This window comes from Solenopsis invicta, chromosome 4, assembly GCF_016802725.1.
Source record: "Solenopsis invicta isolate M01_SB chromosome 4, UNIL_Sinv_3.0, whole genome shotgun sequence".
NCBI classification, from domain to species: domain Eukaryota; kingdom Metazoa; phylum Arthropoda; class Insecta; order Hymenoptera; family Formicidae; genus Solenopsis; species Solenopsis invicta.
In genome coordinates, this window is record NC_052667.1 from 7,162,205 (window position 1) to 7,184,418 (window position 22,214).

General features: G+C 38.2%; 1 protein-coding gene across 5 annotated transcripts; it reads left to right on the forward strand.

The window, feature by feature from the left end:
• Nucleotides 1-205: 205 nt before the first annotated feature.
• On the forward strand, nt 206-21,917 carry LOC105203416 (WD repeat and FYVE domain-containing protein 3). 5 transcript variants are annotated; one of them, XM_026136948.2, is made up of 47 exons: nt 206-585; nt 1,667-1,900; nt 3,051-3,296; nt 3,379-3,537; nt 3,628-3,820; nt 3,892-4,078; nt 4,154-4,335; nt 4,419-4,770; nt 4,852-4,973; nt 5,235-5,518; nt 5,595-5,861; nt 5,942-6,232; nt 6,306-6,679; nt 6,769-7,058; nt 7,764-7,979; nt 8,051-8,223; nt 8,283-8,511; nt 8,584-8,720; nt 8,812-8,995; nt 9,085-9,356; nt 9,464-9,693; nt 9,777-9,944; nt 10,022-10,230; nt 10,355-10,530; nt 10,720-10,868; nt 10,964-11,162; nt 11,362-11,719; nt 11,795-11,999; nt 12,091-12,511; nt 15,563-15,772; nt 15,888-16,076; nt 16,170-16,463; nt 16,548-16,783; nt 16,863-17,118; nt 17,201-17,412; nt 17,484-17,616; nt 17,693-17,846; nt 17,925-18,159; nt 18,252-18,475; nt 18,553-18,806; nt 19,065-19,292; nt 19,382-19,573; nt 19,669-19,837; nt 19,914-20,157; nt 20,531-20,785; nt 21,043-21,240; nt 21,323-21,440. In XM_026136948.2, exons 2-47 carry the CDS (start codon nt 1,679-1,681, stop codon nt 21,438-21,440), a joined length of 10,296 nt encoding a protein of 3,431 aa, XP_025992733.1. In that variant the 5' UTR covers nt 206-585; nt 1,667-1,678. The 5 variants fall into 5 exon arrangements, with proteins under 5 accessions (XP_025992733.1, XP_039304320.1, XP_039304318.1 ...); XM_039448386.1 differs by lacking the exon at nt 206-585 and adding an exon at nt 910-1,242; XM_039448384.1 differs by lacking the exon at nt 206-585 and adding an exon at nt 1,047-1,184.
• Nucleotides 21,918-22,214: the final 297 nt, after the last annotated feature.

A 22,214-nucleotide genomic window follows, 5' to 3' on the forward strand; every position in this document is an offset into this window, starting at 1 on the left:
TGTAGTTTAAAATTAGATTACTTTAAACAATAATTACAATGTGGATAAATTGTAATATAAATTTAATATCTTATTTACAAATTTAATTTGTATAAACTAATATTGCTTTCTCTATGTAGGAATGCATTTTTTCTTTTACATTATAGACGAATTTTTAACTTGTCAAAAAAAAACTTATTTAAAGTTTTAAAAATAACTTTACTAGATGAAGTCAACAATTAACGTATTTGAAATTAACAAAGTTAAAAGTTACTAATTTTTAACAACCTACTACCCAACCCTGATAATAATTCATGGCATTATGTTGTCTATCGATAACGATCGACATCGAGCCTCTCGGTCATCTGACGGCGTGAAAGTCCCTTTAAAAATCGACCTTTAAAAACCCCTCGGTCCCCGCTCGGCGGAAGATCACCACCGCGCCGCGGGTCACGTGGCCGCTTATCGACGTATCGCGTCGGGCCGAGCGAACTGTCAAATGGCGAAGATGGCCGCTGCCACTGAAATATTAAAGTCTCCCGCCGTGAGAATCGACACGACTCGTCGACAGAAAATGTAGTTTCCCAAGCCGGAGGCGCGTTCCAGGTAACAGCCGATCCACGCCGCCACGATCGGCGACGCGACACCGCGCGCGTCAACGCGATCTCGTTCCGCAGACACCGCGCGCAAGGTGACGTTCGTGGGCGGATTCGACGCGCGTGTGCGTGCGTGCGTTCGTCGTGTGTGACTATGCGCGCGCGCGTGTGTGTGTGTATCGCGTTACGGTGTGACACCTCGTCGATCTGACGTTTGGAGCGAGCGGGCGGGTGGACGGACGGACGTACGGACGTAAATATTGAGCCGGACGCTCGGCGGACGGCGATGTCGCTGATCCGTGTGCGCTGACCGCCGCGCCGATCGGCCGTCGCCGCGGCACGACCCGAGACGCCGGGGACCTCTCTCTCTCTCTCTTCTTTCGCCGATGCCGAGGCCGCCGTTCGTGCCATTTTCGACGAGTCGCTGCTCCATGCTGCCCGCGACGTTGACACCCGCAACGTCGGCGCGACGTCGGGCGCACGAGTGTGCCCGCTGACGGATACGCCGCGCGGATCACGGTCGTCATGCCCAGCTGCCGCGCACGACGCGTCCTTCGCTCCTACGTGCGCCCCTTGCCGATCGCCTGAGTTATTAAATCGCAATTCAACGTATGTTTCTCGAGCCGTCGGGCCCTGTGCGCGTCCGTGTGAGCGTGTACGTGCCTGTGTGCGTATATGTGTGTGTGTTTCGTTTTGCGTCGTTCCTTTTGAGCACGTTGACATTTTCGCCAATTCGTTAAAATAGCTCATTCGTATTGATCAGCTCTACTGACCAGCTATGACTAGAAAGCTCTTTCATTCCCTTTCTCTTAACTTATCAAGGGTGCCTTTCTTTATTCTTTTTTTTTTTACATACGTGTTTTATATAACAATAATAATGAGGGAACGTACCTGTCTCCGTTACTTTTCGATCCGCCCGAAGAAATTTGGCGGTTTCGACACTGAATGGTAGCACCTGAGATAAATTTGATCCTTTACATAACGCCACGCAGATTCCTCCCTGTGTCACGGCTGGAAAACGTGCTTCGAATGAGACGAGACGGCATAGACTGCAAGGAGATAACTGTACGTTTTTCTTCTTCTCCTTTCAGCAAATCTTAAGTATGAACATAATGCGCAAATTACGAGGGGGTACCAGCGTCGGTATGGGCTCGAGCGGTACCGGTGGCCTGGACGACTGTGCCGGCGGCACGAACCCCCAGCACACCGCTCTGGGGCTTATGCACCTCAAGAAACTCTTCTCCGAGTACACCCATCCGCCGCATCCCCTCTCTGACACCGAACGTGATGATAAATTGTACAACATGTTGCCATTATTTTGCAAGGTAGAGCATAAAGGTGGATTCTCTAAGGATGTGTGTCCCACTCACTTTTACAAATGTGCTTATATTTACAGTTACAAAAATTGTTCGCACATGCAGGGATATTGAGTTTATTTCATGCTACAAGTTCACCAGCACATTATTATTTTTTGGGAAAGCTCAATTGAAAGCAAAGTATCCTTGTCAGTGATACATCTCCATCAAAATACTCATGTTCAAATTGAAAAGATTCACTGGCCTGTTAATAAAATCAGATTGAAAAATTTCTTTAAATAAAAACTGCAGCAAAGTACCAATTCTACTTTATTTTTTCATATCAGTGGGCAAATGTGTGTAAAAGTTGACGAAATTGTGATAGACTAATATTGAATAAATAAGAAAATCATATATATATATATATATATATATATATATATATATAGCCATGGAACTAATTATTTGAATACACAGGATATTGGGAGTTTATTTTACATTACAAGTTCATCAGCTGATATAATTTTTTTAGAAAACTCGATTAGAAACAAAAACCCTTGCCAGTGATACATTTTTATTAAAAGCATATTATATTCAAACTGAAAAGATTCACTGGCCTGTTGTTAATAAAATTAAATCGATTTATTTAAATAAAAATGTTAACAAAGCATCGATTTTATTTCTTATTATCTTTTCACTTTAGTGTGCAAATGTATGTAAAAGAGAAATTGTAGCAGAATAATATTGAGTAAACAAAAAATCTTACATATATATATATAAAATTAATTATTTAGACATACATGGTATTGGGAATTGATATTTTATGCTGGAAATCGAAGGCATATTTTTAATCGAAATGCAACACTGGCGGAATATTTTCAGTTCTAATAGAGTTTTTGTACAAAAAAATTATAATATCTAGTGAATTAGTGAAAGCATAAAATACTTTTAATATCCTATGTTTGAACAATTGGTTCTTAAATTTCATGATTGTATATTTTAAATGAACTATATATGTATGAAAGTTATGTCTATAACATGCTATATCCTTAATACACGATGCTCCAAAGCGTTGAAAAATATTAGTATTAGAGTGGATCCTTCACTTTAGTCAAAGATTTTTATATATGTTCTTATGTCATCCTTGTAATTATAAAGAGACTGTCTCGTGCTCCACCAGGTATTTGGCTCTAGTCCATCGGGAGATATGAACGAAAAGTTCTGGGACATTTTGGCATTTACGCAACAAGTATCAAGACTGATGGTATCCGAAATCAGGAGAAGAGCGAGCAACCAGAGCACCGAGACGGCGAGTTGTGCCATCGTCAAGTTTCTGGAGATCGAGAACAGCGAGGAGTCGAGCAACGGCTGGATGTTGCTGTCCGCATTGAACCTGTTGGCAGCGGGTGACACGTCTCTCATACAAGTGAATTGAATTAAACTTCTCCGCTCTATTATCCATCTTCTGGTGGCAAATTCTCTTTCTGCAGCGTGCAAATTGTTTCTAGGCTATGACCGCTGCCTCGGTTCCGTCGACCCTAGTAAAATGTTTATATCTGTTCTTCGATCTGCCCGAGATGAACGAAGAAGACGCCGATATTACAGATGCAAATAGTGAATTTACCCCTAGAGAACGTAGGATACTGTTACAAAAAATATTTGTTCAGGTATAATTTTCGCTGAAATAACAGTTCTATATTTTCCCAGGGGGGATTAACTTTATTCGCTAGATTAATTTATTCCATTACGACTTCCAGTTATTGGTGAGATTATGTAGCCACCCTTATCCCGCGGAGGAACTCGCCCGTAAGGACGACCTTACCTTATTGTTCTCAGCAATAACCAGTTGGTGTCCACAGTACAATATTATGTGGCGTAAAAGTGCCGCCGAAGTCTTGATGACGTTATCTCGACATGGTCTTACACAGAATGTAGTAGCCTATATTCATAGTAAGTTCAAACACTTTTCTGTACCTATTTCAAAATCAAATTTACTTAACTGATTGATTCATCTCGTATAGATAAAGGATGCATAGCACTCTGTATCGATAATATGCAACGTGTACCTGAGCTGGCACCATTAGAAGTTGTAGAAATGTTCGTAACGGTGTTCTGTTTTCTAAAAGACTCCAGTGAGGTTTCTCAGACATTGTTGGATGACTTTCGTGCTTGTCAAGGCTATATCTTTCTATCGGAATTTCTGTTGAAGTAAGTCTAATATCGACGATAAAATGCGACATCTAATTTGTAACGATACAATAGGAAGGATATTTTTATTCGTAGACACGCACCTTCGAGATTAGAGCAAGATAACAGAGCGGAAGCGCAAGATGCTATCCGAAATTTGGTACTAATGTTAGCATCTTTAACAATGTGCGGTCATACGGAATTAAAGCCGAGTCAAGCTAGTATGGGATCCTTGTTTCAAATGCTTGGATTTACTTTGCCACAACCAAGTAACAGAGGTAACTTCGCAAAGATGAAATGAAGATATATATAATATATACATATAGTGCATATATTTTACGTCATTTTATCATGCCTACAGGAGGAAGCGTTCGTAATATTCAGGCGTTCCAAGTATTGCAATCTGTATTTGTGAAATCTAATTCACCACTTCTGTGTTGCACTATACTTGACGCGATATCTAGCGTGTATCACAGCGATAACGCGAATTATTTCATTCTCGAGGGACAGAACACCCTGTCCCAGTTTGCGGAGAAAATTCACTTGAAGAATCCAGAAATACAAGAGAAATTCTTTCAACTGTTGGAATTCATTGTTTTTCAACTTAATTTCGTTCCGTGTAAAGAACTCATATCTCTGTCTATTTTATTGAAAACGAACAATTCAATCTCGTGCAGTATTATGTGTATGGAAACTCTCCTTAATATACTCAGGTATTATGCTAAAGATAACTTGGGAAATTTTTAAAATACATTCAAATATCGTCGTTTTAAATGCAATCGCGCTTGTTTCAGACACAATACCATATTTAAAGATGTTTATAGAGAAGTTGGTATGTTAGAAGTTTTTGTGACTTGTCTTCATCGGTACGCGACATTACTTAAGGATAAGCAAGCCGCAATTGATCAAGGATTAGGTAATGTTCGTTTTAAAGACATACGACCACTTCGATCAATTCCAATTAACTTTAATCGACAATTAATTCAATCGCCTGGTTTTGAGCTGGTAAAATAATATCTTTAACGATATTTTGACTTCAAAATGACGACAAATAACATCAGTTTGTTACCCGGGCGATTTAAATTAATTCGATTAAAATTAATTGAAGTTGGTCGAAGTGGCCCATAATCATACGTAAGATTGTACGTGAGTTTGAGAATATCGCATTTGGTTTTAGAATATACGATATGCTCCGAGGATGAACGGTTGGGTGCCTTAGTAATGGAGGCTTTAACAACACTATTAGCGAGTAATGTTCAAAATGCGAATGTCTTTAGAGAATGTGGAGGCGCGCGTTGCGCTCATAATCTAGTGCCCTATGTAGATTGTCGGTATCAAGCGCTTGGTATCGTGAGAGAATTGATACTCAGCGCGGGTGGCGACGACGACATGGCTACACTGTTGGGAGTTATGCATTCGGCACCTCCTAATGCCTTGATTTTAAAGACACATATATTAAAGGTGAGTTTAATATTCTCTATTATTTCATATCATTATATATGTAAAATTATTAACGATATGTGATTATTTTTTTCAGTCTCTGTTAGCCTGTTTGCGCGAGTCGCATAGGACTAGAACGGTTTTCCGGAAAGTCGGGGGCTTCGTTTACGTAATGTCAGTTCTGGTGTCTCTGGAAAGTCAGTTAGGCCCGCAAAGATCGGAGAAGAGTGAACCTTGTAACGACATCATACAAAGGACTATGCAGGACGAGAGCCAATTGCTAACGTTGTTACACGTGGTATTTCATACTATAAGTACAGCTATGCGATTTGAGCCGGCAAACGCGAAATTCTTCCATCATGAGGTACAGATTTGAAGCGTATTGTAATCATACTATTAATAGAAAGTTATTTTTATTGCATAAAAATAATATCGATCTCGCAGATTTGCCAATCGAGTCTGTGCGATACTTTACGCCTCCTCGGATGCTTCTCGACGCAGACGAAAATCTCAGAGATGGATATGATACCGACTATGAATTACCATAATATGCTAATATCATTATTTACCGGGAGTGTATTGGACCCAATATTTCCCGATAATATGCCAAAGACATTAGGATACGCGTGCTTGCTGCTGCGCTTGCTTTACGACGTGGCGCTCGATTCCTTTGACAAACCCAATTTAGCTAATGTTGGGATAAGGTCACCGAGTCACAAGCAAAATTGCATGGAGGTATACTCTTTTATCAGAATATCACCAACGTTTTAGCCTTTAAAAATGGTAACTATGGCTGTATGTGTTTCAGCAAAAGTCATCATTCGACTCTCCTGGAAGCGGCAAGAGATGTATTATAAATTCCTTAAACCTAAGCCCACCTGCACCCGAGCCAATTGTAGTTCATCCTGGTATAGTAGTAGGAATGCTTCACTTACTCCCGTCTATATCCGAACCATCCAATCCGCAAATGGCACTAGCGTTACAATTGTATGTGGCGGAGATCATCAAGAGCTTAGTACGGTCAGAAAGAAATCAGCAGGTGATGTGTGAAGCCGGTATGGCCGGTGAATTGCTTTCAGTAGGTAGAATCGCTTTGCAAGACGAAACGCATCCGCTTCATCAACCTCTGCAGTACATCATAGAGAGACTCGCTGCGCAATCGCTTGAACCGAGAGATCTAAGGTAAGATTGAGATTATATATAAAAAGGAGAGAAAAGTGGAAGAAATACATATTCGAGTTTGTCGTTATTCGTAATTTAACTTCTTCCAGAGAATTTCTACGTTTGGGTGATCCATTATGTTGCATTTCATTGGATGATATCGAGCCGAACAAGTTCAGAGGTGGACCAGTTCCTTTAACGCGGATTAAGACACTAGTGTCGATGACGACACCCAAGGACTTCAGGGCTCACGGTTCGTGCACCTTGCCACCTTTCGTCGAGTTGGATATGAGCGCCGAGGGATTTGCGTGTTTGTATCTACCGAGTGTCGCTCCGCAAAGTACCACACCTCCTACAGTTGTTTCTGCGGATAACAGTGTACTTGGAGGAATTGGATCAGGTAAATGATGTATTAATTGTATTTTTATTCAATTTATATTGTAGTAAATGATATTGAAATATTAATACAAAGTTAGAAGTAAAAGTTATAAATAATGCTCAGAGGAATAAAATTCAATAATTTAAAACAAAAAATTAGTGTGGTTATCACTGTTAAATTAGGTCTCTATAAGCATGTAACATTATTTTTATGTTAAATAATATTCTTGAAATATTAATAAAAAGTGGTTATATATCCACATCTGATAATATTACATAAATATATGAATATTATATGAGAAGTAAATAATATTACTTACTTCAATATTTTAATTTTAAATTATTGGGAATATTATAACTTTTAAATGTAATAATTATAAAGTTTATAAATATTTTATGCCTAATAATTTACATTAATTTTTTATCACAATAATATTAGAATATTTTCGTAGTATTCCATGAATAGTACATAAAAATGAACATATAACATTAACATAATATTCTTATAATATTAAAATAACATGAAAAATATTGAACAACATTATCGGAATATTATTTTAATGAGTTTAATTTTTAATAATATTCTAGGAATATTGTATGCTTATAGGGATAATACGTGTAATAAAAATCGATTCAAATAATGAAATAATAATGAAAAAGCGGTTCATTTCGTACTAACATTATAAATTTTATAATGATTGTTATTACACATAAAGAATTCTTTTAGGCGACAGATTATTTCCACCGCAGACCGGCTTAACATACAGCACATGGATATGTGTTGACAAATTTAGTGATCCCAGAACTGATCCCCATTGCGTAAGATTACTGACATTGGTGCGTACTCCGCAATCGGCGAGAGACTTAATTTGCCTGACTGCAATTCTTAGCGCTAGAGATAAGGCTATTATTGTTTCCACTCAGGAGACACCCATTCCGCAAAGTAAGTATATTCTAAACGAGTATGCGTCATTAAACTCACAAGTGAAGTAATGTAAATTAATGTGCATTTAGATACAGGCGAATGGGAACCCGAAGGAACGGGCGAATGCGGTGCCAGAGTTTGGTGTCCCGATTTACTTCACGAAGGACAGTGGCACCACATAGCTATCGTGTTAAACCGCGCGGTTCTGAAAAACTCTAGTTTCTCATTATACTTGGATGGTCAACATATCCATAGTCAAAAGGTAATTACCATTAAGACAAAGTAGTTTTCTAGTTCACGTATATAAATGTATTTTTTTAGCTTCATTATATTACACAAGTTCCTGGAGGTGGGGCGGCCAACTTGACCGTGGCTTCGCCAGTTTACGGCTACATTGGTACACCACCCTGCTGGCGCAGATATTCTAGATTGACGTGGAAACAAGGACCGTGCCATTTGGTGGAGGAAGTGTTTAATTCTCAGAACATTGCTACTTTGTTCAGACTGGGTCCGCATTACATGGGAAGCTTGCAAGCACCACAATTGAGTGGTACGAACATGACCAATCTTTAAAATACACTTCTACAAGTAATCAATATTAATAATACATACGTTATTGCAGGCCCTGAACCTCTAGCGCCTCTTGTGGCTGAAGAGAAGGTTGTGTTTGGACTGAATGCAAAAGCCATGTCGCAGTTAACTTTAGCTAAAATCCGGAAGGTTTACAGTCGAGCGGATAATAAGTCAATTGCCAAACAAGTACGAATATTTTTCTTATCTGCGTTTAATAAGAGGAAAAGAAAAAGGGATAAAATAATACGCATTAATATTTGATCATTTTGTACAATAGCTTGGCATGTCATCGCATGAGAATGCCACACCTATCAGAGTCCTTCATAATTCCGCGGGGCATCTCAGTGGTCCAGCCAGAGCATTAGGCGGTGTAGTTGTCGGTTACCTTGGCGTTCGTGTATTTAGTCCTAAACCAGTAGCTACTATGATCGACAATGTAGGAGGATGTTCAGTGTTATTAGGTACGGTTGAGAATCTCAAGTGGCAAATTGGATCTTCATATTGTTATGATAAGACAAGATTAAGAACGATATCTGAATCTGTTTAAAAGGTTTAATAGCTATGGCCCAAGACGTAGAATCTTTGTATGCGGCTGTTAAGGCACTAGTATGCGTAGTAAGATCCAACCAAGCGGCCCAACAAGAGATGGATCGCAGGAGAGGATATCAGACTCTGGCTATGTTGTTAAGAAGAAAATGTCCTCTCCTAAATAGTCATATATTGCATCTAACGTTCAGTCTCGTTGGGACAGTCGACAGCGGTAGAGAAACTAGTGCAATTCCTAATGTCACAGCGTTTCAGGATCTCTTATGTGATTTGCAAGTAAGTTTATAAAACTTCATAATTTCAATACAGAATTTTTTAAATCTGTGACGATCGAGCGTGTATGTAAACAACTTTGATTTAATTAATTAACTTGGTTAATTCAGGTTTGGCATGAAGCTCCAGGAGAATTGCTAAGATCTCTCCTCGAACATTTGTACGAACTAATAGCGGAATCCAGTGAGAAACGAACTAACTTGCGATTAATGAGAGATTTACAATTAGTACACAAACTATTGCACATCTTAAGCGATGTAAAGCTAGGTAGCACCAGACAAATCCTTTTAGCGCTTCTCAGTATATTATTGAGTCAACCACGACAAGCTGATCTATTATGGTAAACAATTTTTCCGTTCACATTTACATAATTACGTATTGTATTCTCTACGTGCATATAACTTTCTTATCTGTCTCATTCAGGTTTGGACAATTTATTGTGGCTACCTTACCGCTATGTTCCGAAAAGCACCTAATCCTTAGAGAAGGAGATGGACCCAAAGATGGGGAAGGAGAGAGCATACTTTTACGCAATCGTTGTTTACAGCTTTTACATTCGTTGTTGTTTAATGGATCCAAGGTTAATGTAAAGTAAGAAATTGCGTTAATATTTTTATTAAATCAGCACACATATATTCGATGATACAAATGCAACTGTACTTTTGCAGTATGTGTGAAGAAGTAGCTAAAGTTTTGGGCCTAGATTGGGTGCTACTGTTCCTCCAGTCTGGTCTTCATAGTACTACAGTCGTCTGGGGGTTACGTATACTCGTAGCGATATGTTCTGTGCAATCGATTCTGCAAAAGTTCAAAGAGGGCACGAGCAATGGTGGTTGGCTGCGACATACCGATCACAATAAGATGGCACTAGCACTTGGTATGCAACGCAATGATGTATTTGTTTTTGTATTTATCGTTTATACAAGCGCTTCGATAAATATTGATTTTATATATTTAATCTAAAAAAGTTGCAATATAATAATACAACATGATTATAACAGGTTGTCACCAACAAATGTCGACTGGTGAAATTAAACCATCCGGGCTTCACGTACCAGGATTTCAGCATCTGGGCTGGTTGCTTCCGCAACATATCGATCTTGTTCCGGAACTTTATTTCCTTTTCATCGCTCTCATGATGGGACAGCCTGTAAAATTACTACCTACCGATTCAAAGGTAAAAATATAGTTAAATATATTAATCGCGTATCTTTATATCAGATATCTATGCATTTTCGCGAAGCTGTAAATTTAAATTTAATTTTGAAATAATTTAGTTGATTTTTATTTTTTGTAATTGTGCTTCTTTATTAAGATTTAATATGTAGAGAATAATAATACTAATTACGTGTATATTATGTGGCAGCTCGATTTAGATAATGTTTGGAATTTTATGTTCGGAGTTCCGGCAAATCACACATTATCGTCCTTTGCTAGTAGAATTAATCTTTGTCCTGAAGCGATGGTCACACTACTAGCTATGGTGCGGACCATGTTAAACAGCCATTCGAACAAGTGAGTTATCAAGAAAAACTGTTAATCTATTTTAACAGAATGTATCACATTAGGTTACTCTTTTTTTCGTATTACGTTACTCTTTCTTTCGACAGCCCGGAAGTGTTGCCAGAGTGGTTAAACGATTATCCCGTGACAATAATACAATTCCTGTTCTTCCTTTACCGCAATTTCACCGACTTCATGCAAGTCTTTATGTCCGCGGAAGTTCTGGGTGCCTTAGCTGGAACCTTGTTTCCGAAACCCGCGAGTTCTAGTCAGGATAGCAGCGGTGCCAGTACCCCAGCCGACGAGGTAATTATATTGACAAAATGTCCTTTAAAAAAAAAACTTAAATTTCAAAATTTAAAGAATTGAATATACTATTAAAATTGTGTTCAAGGCACTTTTAAAAAGCGTGCAATATAAATTTGTTGAATTAGAAAGTATTTATAAAATGTATTAATCTTTTGTAATTAAAAATATTAACTTTAATATGGGATAATTATTGCAGCAAGAACCAGTATTAGTGAGATCACCATCGAAAGATGTTGGGCTGACAAATCACCCGGCGAAGAAGTTCATAATGGACTTTTTTAAAGTTATCGTCGTCGACTCGCTCTCATTGCCAGTTACAGCAAAGTCGCCAGCGATAGATCTTGTCTTGGAGGCATGGCCGGAACATGCGTCGTCGGGACAACAAATGCGTTATCAGACGGAGGTGTTGTCTATATTAATGGAGCATTTGTTAGCCGCCGATGTATTGATCGGGGAACAGGCCGCATTGCCTGTCGTTCCCGGTGGATCGGCCAATAATATAACCAATAATGTTTGTTACGTGGCAGCCAGAATAGTTGACAAATTGTGGCAAGGTAAGAGTTCGGTTCACATTCGGTTAATCTAATTGAATAAGATTAATAGAAAATGTTATACGTCTTCCTCATCAGGTGCTTTGACAAAGGATCCGCACGAGGTATTCGATTTTATCGTAAAACTAATTGGTCAAGCGAAAAGACGACCTGGTGCTGTCAGTATGGAAGGTCTTCATCACTGCCTGAATAGGACAATTTTATTCTTACTGTCACGTCCGACCGAATCTATTGCCGATCAAATGGCGGTACTAGAGGCATTACATAAGCTTACTACTCATAGGTATGTACGAATTACATTTATACACATGTAACACGTATATTTTCGTTAAAAGGAAAGATAAATTTAAATGAGTTTTATGATTCTTTCGTAGATTATTAGTGTTCGGTGCTGGCAATCATGAATTAGAATTTATCGGCTGTTTAACGTATTGCCTCTTACAACTGACGGCTGATATAAGGATTATGTTAGACATCAATATGAAAACTCTGTGGCACGTTAATCCGCAAGTGGAAGCCAGCGACGATAGACTAATGTCTCATCAGGGGCACAATTTAATGGCTGTAGCGGCAACGAGAGTCTGGGAGGAGTTGTACGTATGCAAAAAGCCCGCAATAGAGGAAGTTTTCAAAGTGACTTTGTCGACGCCCGTGGGTAACGAGCGAGCACCAGAATTGCCGGTCGTGAGAGAACAAGTTTACGAAGCTGCGTTCAAAGTTTGGCACAATTACGTAGGTTCAGAAAAAAAAGCCCCATACAAAATTCCCTGGGAACTTCACAATCAGATACAGTCGGTATGTAAAGCTTTTTCTATTCTCTTTTCCTGTGCTTTTTCCGGGATTAGGTAGTGACTAGTTAAAAAGTTAAAAGCTAATAACTTTTAATTTAACTTAGCTAATTTTTAATGATGTTTAACTTTAGTTATTGTTGAAATACATAAATTTTATTAACTTTTTTCTAAGTTAAAAATTTATGTAAAAAAAAAGAATTTAAAAAAAAAATATTCCTGTATATAAAATTATTCAATATTTCTTTGTTATTTCATATAAATTTAATTTACTAAGAAAATATTAAATTTCTTTGATGATTCATATTATAATTATTTTAAATAATCTAACTTTAAAACCTTTCAAATTTAATATGAATGTTTTTCAAAATTAACTTTTAATTTAACTTAGTTTATAATAATTTTAGCCCAACGTTTAGATGAGTTAGTTTTTTGTTTATGTAACTTGTAACTTAACTAAATTAACTTTATAAACCATTAGCCCTTATGTGCACAACCGGGTACCCGGGTATCCACCGCGCCATACTTTTGCGTATAACTTCATGAAAAATTGAAATATCGATTTTTCCGTCTAGGAATGCCTCGTTGAACTCTTTGAGAATATGAAACGACTGAAAAAAAATTTTTTTTCGAATTTTTTTAACCTAAATTACATGATTTTATGACACATACACGTTGGGCACAACCGGGTACCCGGGTATCCATTAGGTATAAAATTATGTTTTCGCTCAGAAATTAATTAATAACATTGATTAATATTTTATTTAGGTAATGATAGTTTATAAATAAACAACAAATATAATTTTCATGCACTGCAAACCTTTATTGAACTTTACTGTGCGCAATCGATACATTTTACAATTGATATACAATGTTCATCGCAGACTGGTTTTTCGCACATTGCACAACTCTTTCGTGTCTTCCTGCGTCGTTTTACCGTCTCCTTATAGCAGACGTGACACGAACCAGTAGTTTTCTTGCGGCCAGTACTGTCACGTGGCTGGTTTTGGACAGCAGGAACCTCAGAAGGGGTAAGCTGTAGACCGACGATGCTCTCGATAGCGAGTTTTGTGTTGAAATGGCGCATCACTTGAGGATTCCCAGCGCGATCTTCAATGAATGGCTTCGCCAGTTCTTCACTCAGTTGCCGCAAGAAAATACGTCGTTGATTCGTCTTTTTATCGATCATCTTGTTGTTTTCGTAGTAGATAACGTATGCAGCAAGAGCTCCTATATCCACAACGTTGAAGAACAAAGCAAGTGGCGTTCGTCTATGAGTTGTGTATCTCGTTACTATCTGGTCCATAGTATCCAACCCACTTTTGTACATATTATAAAAAGTGATCATGCGAGGCTTCTTTTTTTCGTCGTCATTTATAGCAGCATCGTTGTGCGTTGTCGAAAGTAAGATTACAGCCTTATTTTTTTTGGAACATAGGAGCAAAGGGTTACTTTTTCGTGGAAGCCAAACAATGAAGAATACTGTGGTCGGGATTTCAGGGAAGTCATCTGTTTCGGAATGTATGGCTTGTTTTTATGAAGAGTACCTACTACAGATATTTGCCACGAAAGCAAATGCTTGGCAAGTGGTAATGATGTAAAAAAATTGTCCATTGTTATATTTCTACCACTTCCTTTGTAAGGTGCTGCTAGTTGTTTGACGACTCTCTCACCTTGATTTTTTTCTCGGGCATTACCTGTTTTTCCTGAATAAATAATTCCTTGCAGTGAGTACGCATTTTCGGCATCGCAGATCCACCATATTTTTATGCCATACTTTGCTGGCTTGGACGGGATGTATTGCGTAAATTTTGTATGGCCTCGAAAAGGATACAGCTGTTCGTCAATTGTCAAATTTGCAGTCGGCTTGTACATTTTACTCAAATTTGAATTCAAAATATTCCAAACATCACTGATGGGAGCAAGTTTATCCATTTCTGATCATGCTGCGCGTGTATTGACGTCATCAAATCTAATAAATTTCAGTATCAAGCGAAATCTATTTATGCCCATTACCGCTCGATAAAGTGGGTAAGACGTGCTTTTCCACATTTCTGTTGTGTGATCAGTGTTCGAATTGTTAACGCCAGAGCAAATCAAGATACCGAAAAACGCGTACAATTCTTGCGATGTTACAGGCTTCCATGACCGTTGAGAATTCGGATTTTTTTCATTATAATCATCGTATACTTTTTGGGCTTTTTTATTAGTATATCTAACCATTAGATCAACCATTTCGATAGTAATTATTTTTGTGAACGACTGTCGTCGAACTCATCTTCGGATTCCTCATCATTGTCTCCAAGCAAAGTAGTGATGTACTCACGTTTTTGCTGCCTCGTCAATCTAAATTCCAATTCAAAAGTTTCAATTGACAAATATGACAACAAGAAAAATACAAGAAAACGACAAGAATAAGACAAGATAATGACATAAAAATACATCAGGGAATAATATTTACCTTGAAAATTCAGTTCCCGATAATTCATCATCCATAGCGTACAATATTGGCACGAAAAATGCTTGAAAACAATCACAGAAAAATGTTTCACACGCGAAACGAGATGACGCTCTACCGACCGTTACGGAATGTATTCAACACGTTACAATGTATTCATTACTCCACTACAGCCGGTCGACTAAAGTCGCCCGATCCCCTTCGTACCTGCGCAGCGCTCCGGTACTCAATTGTTATGTTTATTTTTTGGAATGCTGTGGCGGGCTCAGGATCTCCAATATGACTTAAATACTTTCTATTGATTTATTTAATGAAATAAATTTATTTCAAACAATTCCGTTTGTTTAAACTGTCAAAAATTAAGATAAACTCGCAGTGGATACCCGGGTACCTCGGTTGTGCAACAACGTGGAAAAAGTTGGTTGTGCACATAAGGGTTAACTTAATTTAGTTAAAAAAATATATTAATATATATCTAACTCTAGCTTTTTCTATGTATATTGTGTATATGCGTCAGCTAGTTATAAGAAAGAAATATAAAATGGAATAATTACACAAAGTGTATGAACAAGTATTATATACATATAAAACAAATTACAGAAAATCCAAAGGGTGACAGGAGGATTAACAAGATTGGCGAGCCGAACAAAAGTGCGAAAAGAGGAGTCTGTGCGTGTAAGGCTTAGATTACATCAGAGTACTGTTGCTCAATGGACGGAGCAACATGTCGCGTTAGTCAGAGAACTTGCTGCGGTAAGACGTCTACAGCATCAACAGACAAACCTGCACACTCAACGTTACGTTTATCAAGTAAGAAAGTTTAAGAATTCTATCTCTGTTTAGTTATTTTGATTTTTTTATCTTAAAGAAAAATGAAATAAGTGGATAAAATAACATGCTAAAAATGCTTTTAATCTATTTGTAGGAATGGCTGCAAACTGAAACGGAATTGACTAGGGAACGCGGTCTTTGGGGATCTCCGACACCGACTATATTGGACAAATGGATGTTGGATATGACTGAAGGGCCGTGTAGAATGCGAAAGAAGATGATGAAGAATGAACTCTTCTATGTACATTATCCATATCGGCCTGAATTAGAGCACCCTGATAATGTAAGTTGTATGTCTTTAATGATGAGTTTTAAAACTTAAACCCACGTTTTTACATGTATTCGGATTTATAATGCATTGCTCTATTAATTTTAGAAACAGCTAAAGTACAAAGTAGCGTCGAGCATGGATAGCAAGGAATACTATCTGAAGCAACTCGGCAATTCATCGGGAATGTTCGAACGCGAACGAGATCCCGTTATAGATGATACACCATTAAACATCAACGAAACCTCCACCGAGAGCGAGCCACCAATGGTTCCGTGTACGCTGGAACGTCACGCTAGTGAACCGGACGAAGCGCCCGAAGATAACGAACAAGAAGAGGAGAACAATCAAACGGTTCCGGACAATCAAACTTTGATACGTCTACTCGAGGAGCACGAGAAGGTTTCTGTTTTTATACAATCGATATCCACGAAATTGCCGCGCATTGCAACTCTTTTTTTCAATATTTCTGTTCACACGTTTCAGATAAGTCACATGTTCAGATGCGCGCGAATACAGGGTTTGGACACGACCGAGGGTCTCCTTTTATTTGGAAAGGAACATTTCTACGTGATCGATGGATTCACATTGTTAAAATCTAGGGAGATAAGAGATATAGAGAGTTTGCCGGACGCGTACGAACCAATCCTACCATCACCAGGATCGCCCAGAAGATCAAGAGCGATGAGACAGTGCTCCAAGTTTAATTACGAAGACATCAGGTATTCTCGAAATAAGATTTCTCCTTGGACAATATTTGAATCATAATTGAAATCACTATAACCTTTGTGTTATCCATAGGGAAGTACACAAAAGACGATACTTATTACAACCCATGGCACTGGAAGTATTCAGCGGAGATGGTAGAAACTATTTACTTGCATTTCCGCGGAAAGTGAGGAACAAAGTTTACCAAAGATTCATGACGTTCGCTACTGCGATCGCCGACAGCGCTCAGCAGTCCGTAGCGGGTCAAAGGCGTACGGCGAATGTTGAGCAAGCCACCGGTCTGCTATCGAATCTTATAGGGGAAACTTCAGTTACGCAAAGATGGGTGGTTAGTAGTTATAATTATATAAAGCAAACAAGACGAGACTCTAGTACTCCTTATTAAATATGGATGTTTTTTTCATGTACAGAGAGGAGAAATATCTAATTTCCAATACCTGATGCATCTTAATACTCTGGCGGGCCGTAGCTACAATGATCTTATGCAGTACCCGATATTCCCGTGGATCTTGGCAGATTACGACAGCGAGGAGCTAGATCTCACGGACTCGTCGACGTTCAGAGATTTTAGCAAACCTATGGGCGCACAAAGTCCCGAACGATTGTTACAATTTAAGAAGAGGTATAGAAAAAATGAGCTATATGTATACGCATTTAAAGACACGTCTTTAAAATGATTATCTTTCGTTACAGATATAAAGAGTGGGATGATCCGCATGGAGAGACTCCCCCTTATCACTATGGCACACATTATTCCTCAGCGATGATAGTATGTTCCTACCTAGTTAGAATGGAACCGTTCACGCAACACTTTCTTAGATTACAGGTTTGTATATATCATGAAAGTACAGTTTACCGCTTATACCCAACCTTTACACGCGTAGTAATTGCAATTTTTGCAGGGTGGGCATTTCGATTTAGCCGACAGGATGTTCAATAGTATAAAAGAAGCGTGGCTATCTGCTTCCAAGCACAACATGGCCGACGTAAAGGAACTTATCCCAGAATTTTTTTACCTCCCAGAATTCTTAGTCAATTCGAATCACTTTGATCTAGGTAAACATCTTCTCAAACAATTAATTATTCCGATTTCTTTGCGTGTAGCGTGTCTCATACGTGACGATTTTCTCGCAGGCTCTAAGCAAAGCGGTGTTCAACTCGGCGATATCGTTCTTCCACCTTGGGCGAAGCAGGATCCTCGCGAATTCATTCGCGGACACAGACTCGCGTTGGAGTGTGATTACGTGTCGCAGCATCTCCACCAGTGGATCGATCTGATATTTGGATGTAAACAAAACGGCCCAGCGGCTGTCGAGGCCGTGAATGTGTTCCATCATCTGTTCTACGAAGGCAACGTTGACATTTACAAGTCAGTTTGCATAATTAATTCTGTTCATTTATGAGATTCCCGAGATCGTCGAGATCTAGAATAAGTTTTCTAATTCCGTCTCTCGATTGTAGCATCGATGATCCGCTGAAAAAGAATGCGACTATCGGCTTCATCAATAATTTCGGCCAGATACCTAAGCAATTATTCAAGAAGCCGCATCCGGCGAAGAAGATGACGCAAAGGACCAGCGTTATAGATCCTGGGCCCATTACCCCTGGACTGAGCATCACCACGTCTGACAAGTTGTTCTTCCACAATCTTGATAATTTAAAACCATCGCTGCAACCTATTAAAGGTTTATATCCTTATATCTCAACATTATTATGACACCATACATTTTTAAATGTCTAATTTATTTCTTTTCTTTCGTAGAATTAAAGGGTCCCGTTGGACAAATACTGCACATTGACAAAGCTGTGTTAGCGGTGGAGCAAAACAAGACTCTCATCCCACCCTCCTACAACAAATATGTGGCGTGGGGATTCGCCGATCATTCTCTCAGAATAGGAAACTACGACAGCGAGAAGGCGATCTTCGTCGGCGAGGCCATGATGCAAAGCAGCGGGGAGATAGTAGCGTGCGTTTGTCCGTCTTCCAAATTGATCGTTACTGCTGGCACCAGCTCCGTAAGTCTTTCGTTTATAGAAAAGGGGGAGTAGTTTTAAATAACAATCTCCTTTTTTATAAAAAGAAGACATACTATAAATTTTTTTTTAAATAAATATACTATTAAAAAAAATAGTAAAAAAATTACATTTAATTTTATTACAGTTTAATATAGTTAAAAAATGGTAGTTTAGAATTGAACTTGTGTGAAGATTGTTACTTGAAAAACTATTTTTTTCTTATTTCACTTTATGTTAGTATTAAATACGTATTTGTAGGTCGTCACTGTTTGGGAATATGCCAAGCGGCAGCTTTCCATAAAACAATGCCTGTACGGACATATTGATGCAGTCACATGTTTATCGTCCAGTCCCGCATACAATGTTATCGTGTCAGGATCGCGAGATGGTACAGCGATCATATGGGACTTATCTCGATGTTTGTTCGTGCGTCAGCTCAGGGGCCACGCAGGACCAGTGGCTGCAGTGGCCATAAATGAATTAACGGTATTCACATTAACAATATACGTAAAGATGTAGTGATTAGATGCACATAATAAAATGTTACAAAATCTGGAAAAATATTTGCATTGCAGGGAGACATAGCTACTTGCGCGGCTACATGGCTACACGTGTGGAGTATCAATGGAGAAGAATTGGCGAGCGTTAATACTTGTGTCGGTCGCGCCGACAGAATGCAACAAATATTATGCGTCGCTTTCAGTCAGACCCACGAATGGGATTCCCAAAATGTTATTATGACTGGCTCTACTGACGGCGTTGCTCGTGTAAGAGACACGACGTTTCTATTTCTCTAAAATATTTTAGTATAATTTCACGAAAAATATTTGCCATCATTGAGATTATTGTAATTTGTTTACAGATGTGGTCGATGGATTATGTGCAAGTGCCTGCGGAGGAAGACAAACCTGAGGAAGTGACAACTGCCAAAGAAAAGAACGAGAAGCAAAACACGGAAGGCAATCAAACTGAAACGAAAAAGAGAGTTCAGGAATTAGTCAAACAAATGAGTATATCTGCTGAAGGATCAGGTAAGGATGTCAATGACTATATCAGTATATATCAATGTATATATCAGTTATAATTAATTTTTATCTTTGCTTCAAGCTGCACTTATGAAAAGTGGCTCTGAAAGCAGTCTCTCCGAAGCAGAAAATGCCAAAGAAGCTTCTAGGCTTCACGAGGAAAAGGAGGAGTGTTCCGATAATGAATCTAGTAATTCAAGTAATAAACCTTCACCTCAGAATAATCACGCATCACTGGTCGTACTGCGTAGGAAAAGTCGCGGAAATCCGATGTTCAGGAAAAGCGAGGGCGGCGGACGTGCTGATAGTGAGGGAACGCAAACCAAGTAATATGCAATATAATACTAGATTATTATGTATAAATAATATTAAGACAATGCAATCGATCATAACTGAATTTTACTACTTAATATTTTTTGCGTGAGTTTATATACATTATCTAATTTATCAAATATTTTCGTTCTTAAATCTGTTATTGTCATAATAAATAAATGCTTATTTAGCATCATTATTATTAAATTGATAATTTAACATTGTGATATTATTCTGGTCTATCTATAACTGTTTCAAGACCGAAGACTTAGATAATGTGTATAAAAAATATTAAGCTATTAAGATCTAGCTTTGGTCGCGCCAGATAATACAATTTATACGCCACAAATCTCGCAAGGATCCTATTGTAATATTCCTTTATTACAGCGAATCCGTCAGTAATTCTGGAGATTCTGAAGGAGCATTGAGGGCTAGTAAAAGCGACACCAGTCTGACCGACAGTTTCGTTATGGTTACCGAAGCTGACACAAAACCGCGAAAGATCAATCCGCAAAACATTTTGCGGGACGGTTTCAAGTGGCAAAGACAATTAGTATTCCGCAGTAAATTAACAATGCATACTGCCTACGATCGTAAAGACAATGCAGAACCAGCATCCATTACGGCCCTAGCAGTGTCAAGGTATTGTGAAATGTATATTATTATTGTTAAAATTATATTGGCAAAGTTTCCTTGTAATGAAGTAAATTTTATAATTTATTGGTTTACGATCTCTGTTTAAAAAAATGTAAAAAAATGAACGAACTTGAAATTAAAACATCTCAATAGTCGTATCATTTGCGGTATATCTTTCGTTTGCATATACGATTACATATATAAAGTTTAATTATTTATGATACAATATTAACTACATTAACATATCGTGTTTTTATTCGCAGGGATCATAGGACGGTGTATGTGGGCGACACTCGCGGTAGAGTATTTTCGTGGAGTGTGTGCGAACAACCTGGACGCACGGTCGCCGATCATTGGTTGAAAGATGAGGGAGCGGACTCTTGCGCTGGTTGTGGCGTCAGGTTCAACCTGTACGAAAGGAGACACCATTGCCGCAACTGTGGGCAAGTATTCTGCTCAAGGTAAGTTGAAAATTTGCAGTTGTCTCAAGAAAAATGGTCCCTGTTGCTGTGCATACTTAGACGAGTTAATTACTTCATACAGATGCAGCCGATTCGAGTCCAAAATATCCAGGCTAGGTATCCTAAAGCCGGTTAGAGTCTGTCAGGGCTGTTATTCGTCATTACGGTCTCAGAGTAATTCTACCGAGAGTAACACTTAATGCGACAGCACGGAGTCTTATCTTACATAAATCGTTAAATTATATGGAAAGCTCTTAGCGGGTTGTAAATACTTATAAGTGTACCTATTAATCTTTTAGTTGAAATTCTGTACACGAACAAAAAAAAACACAAAGCATTCTATTATACCTCGTGTGCGAATTAAACGCGCGATCTACTGTATTGTATCTATTTTTTATGGATGAGTTGATGCAGTCGTAATTCTATTCGTATTTGCGTAAGCAAAGACATTGTTGCATTTTTATTCTTCGCGATGACATTTCCATTATTAACCGACTTATTGAAGCAACAACAAGGTAATGATTAATATAAGTGTTAAGTACTAGGTTGTACATTCCTTGTTGACTGTTTCAAGTCGTGGATAGGATATTATTAACTTGCGAAGGAAAGAGATAAACAATCCTAATATATTAAGATGCATTATATACATATTTAATATACTTTTTATTATTGACAAATTTGTATAAAATTTACTCGTATTTTTTCACTCTCTCTATTCTTATGTTTTAAATCGAGTTATTAATTATATGTTACCCTTAAGATTTTGCATCGACAGGGACAACGTAAGATGTACTTTCCAAATTTCCTTAATTATTAAAATTCTTATATATATTTGTACATTTTTCTATTTAGCACAATAGTGCGTTAAGTCGCGAAATGGTAATAATATTTATTGCTCTAAGCAATGCATTGTGTTATGTGTTACCTTGATTGTCATTGATCATAATATTATATATATTATTTATATGTAAAAT

Bases quoted from the DNA above. Each gene is read 5' to 3' on its own strand.
- LOC105203416 (XM_026136948.2), top strand. From the start codon at position 1,679: ATGAACATAATGCGCAAATTACGAGGGGGTACCAGCGTCGGTATGGGC. The intron at 3,821-3,891 runs GTAAGTTCAAAC...CATCTCGTATAG, and splicing joins TGTAGTAGCCTATATTCATA to ATAAAGGATGCATAGCACTC. The intron at 4,771-4,851 runs GTATTATGCTAA...CGCTTGTTTCAG, and splicing joins ACTCTCCTTAATATACTCAG to ACACAATACCATATTTAAAG.